This window comes from Poecile atricapillus, chromosome 14 (assembly GCF_030490865.1).
Source record: "Poecile atricapillus isolate bPoeAtr1 chromosome 14, bPoeAtr1.hap1, whole genome shotgun sequence".
In the NCBI taxonomy this organism is placed as follows: Eukaryota; Metazoa; Chordata; class Aves; order Passeriformes; family Paridae; genus Poecile; species Poecile atricapillus.
The window spans coordinates 12,659,830-12,663,561 of record NC_081262.1 but is presented as its reverse complement, the minus strand read 5'-3'; the positions used below and the strand labels follow the sequence as shown (position 1 = coordinate 12,663,561).

At 52.9% G+C, this 3,732-nt stretch overlaps 1 protein-coding gene across 1 annotated transcript; it reads left to right on the top strand.

The window, feature by feature from the left end:
* Window positions 1-722: 722 nt before the first annotated feature.
* On the top strand, window positions 723-2,051 carry LOC131584751 (galanin receptor type 1-like). The gene has a single exon (XM_058850166.1). The coding sequence runs from the start codon at window positions 723-725 to the stop codon at window positions 2,049-2,051; it is 1,329 nt and encodes a 442-aa protein (XP_058706149.1).
* Window positions 2,052-3,732: the final 1,681 nt, after the last annotated feature.

Sequence of the window (3,732 nt, the reverse complement as noted above, 5' to 3'; positions counted from 1 at the left end):
ACGGACACACGCACACATCCACGGCAGAGCTGCCGGCGGGAGGAGCCCGGCCGGCGCTGCCCGCCCTCCGCCCGGTGAGTGCTGCGGGAGAGACGGGGAACCGGGGGGAACCGGGGGGAACCGGGGGGGACCGGGGGGGACCGGGGGGGACCGGGGGCAGCCCGGGGCAGAGGTCCGGCAGCGCGGCCGCGGGACACGCAACTTTCTGGGGAAGGAGGGAGTGAGGGACAGAGGGAGTGGGGGAGCGGCTGCGGACCGAGGCCGGGGCTGCTCTTCGGGCTGCGGGGAAACCGGGGCTCCTTCCCGATCCTCCCAGCGAGGCGCCGTCTCTCCGCGGCCGGGCAGGGGCTCCCGCCGGTCCCGCCGCTGCTGCCGGACCGCTGCCGGTGCCGGTGCCGGTGTCGGTGTCGGTGTCGGTGCCGCTGTCGGTGTCGGTGTCGGTGTCGGTGTCGGTGTCGATGTCGGTGCCGGTGCCGGTGCCGGTGCAGCGCTGCCCAGCCCGGCCGCCCCGCGCTGCGGCCGCTTCTCAACTTAGTTGAGGATAAGCCACTGCTGGCCCGGCAGCTCCCCGGGAAGGGCGATCGCTGCCCCCATCCCCCGCTGACCCCCCTTCTCCTCACCCTCTCTTGCAGGCAGGGCTGATCCCAGCCATGTCTGGAGCACTGGAAGCAGCGCAGAAGGCTCTGCCCCGTTAGCCCAGGTTGCCTGGGGGGGACTCAGCCATGGATTCGTCCCCCCCAGAACCCGGGGCTCACCCTGACCCTCTGCAGCTCTGGCAGGAGGAGAACCAGACCCAAGGTGGGCTCTGGAATGGCAGCCAGGAGCTGGGGTGGGAAGAGCTGGAGAAGATGCTCTTCCTCTTTGCAAAGGAGCCTGTCACCATCAGCCTCACAGTGATGTACTTGGTGTCCTTCGTGGTGGGCTTCGTGGGCAACATCATGTCCATCAGGGTGCTGACCCGCAAGCGCCGGAGTCGGGTGTCCAGCCTGAGCGCCACCCGCAGCCTCCTCATCAACCTGGCGGTGTGTGACCTCATGGTGGTGTGCATCTGCATGCCCATCACCGTGGGCAACCTCATCTACAAAGCCTGGGTGTACGGGGACTTCCTCTGCCGGGCAGTGCCCTTCATCCAGGCCGTTTCTGTCTCCGCCAGCGTCCTCAGCCTGACGGTCATCAGCGTGAACCGGTACTACAGCGTGCACAACCCGCTCAACGCCCGCTCTTTCTTCACCCAGAAGAGGATCCTCAGCACCATCCTGCTGGTGTGGTTGTTGTCCTCAGGGATATGCATGCCGCTCATCTTCATGAACAAACGGGATGAGATCGGGGTGGTGGAGGGCTTGCCCCTGGTGTTTTCCATCTGCAGGGAGATTTGGCCTCAGGAGAGGCTCAAGCAAGCCTACAATTTCCTGCTCTTCTGTGCCCTGTACTGCCTGCCCGTCCTGTTCAACATGGTCATCTGCTTCCTCACGGTGCGCCGGCTGTGGAGCCGCAGCAGCCAGCTGAAGGACAGCTCTGCCCTGAACCGATCCCTGCCGGCCTCCCGGCTGAAGATCCGCAGGAAAGTGGCACAGATGGTGGTGGCCCTGGTCCTGCTGTTCGCCGTCTCTTGGCTGCCTGTCTACCTGATGGATATCTGGATTGATTTCAACATTCCCAAATCTTTGCAGGATGTGACTCCTTCTCCTTGGATCCTGCAGCTCAGACCTTTTGCCCAGTGGCTTGGCCTCACCAATTCCAGCCTCAACCCTATATGCTACTGCTTTGTGGGGAACCTTTACAGATCAGCCAAGGAAATGAAGAGCAAATACCACCAAAGGATGGTCTCGCTCTTTAACTTCTCTCTGTCTGAACGGACAACTCATTCCTCAGTCCCAGAGCTGCTCTCTTACCAGAGTTCAGTGGAGCTTGCAAGGAAAGGACCCTCCACCACTCCCTGCATGGACAGGAGACGTCAGGGAAGTCATGGCCATAAGAACAAGTGTGGACACTTGAACTCCTGCCAGCATCCACCTCTGAATACTGTCTCCAGTGAGAACACTTCCTTGTAATTCTGCTCAGGGAGTGCCACTCATACCCTCATCAGCATTTAAGGACTCTGAAGATCTTCTGAACACAGTATTTTAATGATGGAAAAGAGCTTTCTTCTACTAACTCTTGATACCAGTTCAAAAATGCCGTGACAGGGAACTAAAGAGGTAATGAAATAAAAAGCTGATGTATTTTAACTCAGATGAAATTTTAAGACAAATTATTTTTACTGGGGACAACTGGATGTGCAGCCTGTTGCCCAGTCAACAGTCACATAATTAGATAGATCAAGTTCCCAACGAGTGAGCTCTCCCTGCAGCTCCATCCCTGGATGCAGAGATGCTGTTTGGATACAGCAACGATTTGACTGCTTGCTGCTGCTCACACTTGCTGATGAAGAGCAGCGATAAGAGGCACTCTGTGCTCCAGATCCATCAGTTGTAGTTGCAAGCAGTGAAGAAAAGCTGGAAACAGCATCATAAAAAGTAATAGTAAATGGAGAATTTCACACACTTTACCACTTGAGATTTCATTGTCTGCTCGTATTGTTTCACTTCTCCATGCAAATAAATTCTCCTTATGTGAAGAGACCATGCCAGAAGTACTAAAGCAACCATCACCATTCCACATTTGGGAATTCAGAAGAGATAATGTGGCCTCAGAGGTGATTTAGGAAATGAAACAGGAAAATGTATTTTTTGGCATCGGTTGTGTTTCTTACAGCGGTGCTCCTGTGTGTGGAGTGGAAAGAACTGGGCATCTATTAACATGATTTGCACTTGAAAATCCAGCCTTGTTCAGCTGTGTCTGTACCAAACAAAGTCAATGGCATGTGAAAATAAAAATAGAGAGTGGTTTATAGCTAATAAAATCAGAAACAACTAATGCAATGCTGTTTGTCTGGGAAGGAGAGAATCAAAGTGTTTGCTTTTCCTGAGCATCACAAGTAGGTTAAAACCTATTTCATCCATCTTCTCCTTGAAAGGAGACTTTGATAAATAAATTGTATACTTTTATTCTGTTAGCATTGAAAGACTCCAGTAAAGCTTGAGCATTCTGTTGTTCTGAGCACTGGATCTGTATGCACAAAGGAGACCTTTCTCCCCAAGATCTAAGAGAAAACACATCAGACCAAGCAACAGGCAGGAGGCAAAAAACATACAACAAAGATCCAAAAGGCTGGAATGACATCAGGGATGAACCCCTTCCCCATGCCAGGGGAGAGGGGATGTGCACCATCTCCTGGTGCCAGAGGAGCCCATGCCCAGCTGCTTGTGCCCCAGCACCTGGCACAGCAGGTTTGTCTTCTTAGCAAAACCCAGACTGAACACAGCAGTGTCCCTGCAAGAGAATTTTTAATTTAAAGGAACTCAGGCTTCTGATGACTGGAAGCTTTTATTATTATTATTATTATTACTGAAAAGGGAAGGATGTTTAAGGAAATCCAAGTTCCATATAATATCCTGCTGCCTTCCAAGGGGCCTTTTGTTGGCAAAAAAGATAGAGACAAGAAAATAGATATTCAACCTAACCCTTGTAATGGTAGCTCAATAGCATTTAATGTTAACAATGATCTGCCTGGGAAGTGAAAGATCTCTCCTTACCAGGCACTGCCATCCACAATTTGTATCTCTTTATATGAACGAACAAGACATTACAACTACCCAGATTTATGGCTTTTATGTGTGCTAGAGATGAGAA

What these genes read in the sequence shown, in the direction of transcription:
- LOC131584751 (XM_058850166.1), top strand. Translation starts at nt 723, where the DNA reads ATGGATTCGTCCCCCCCAGAACCCGGGGCTCACCCTGACCCTCTGCAG.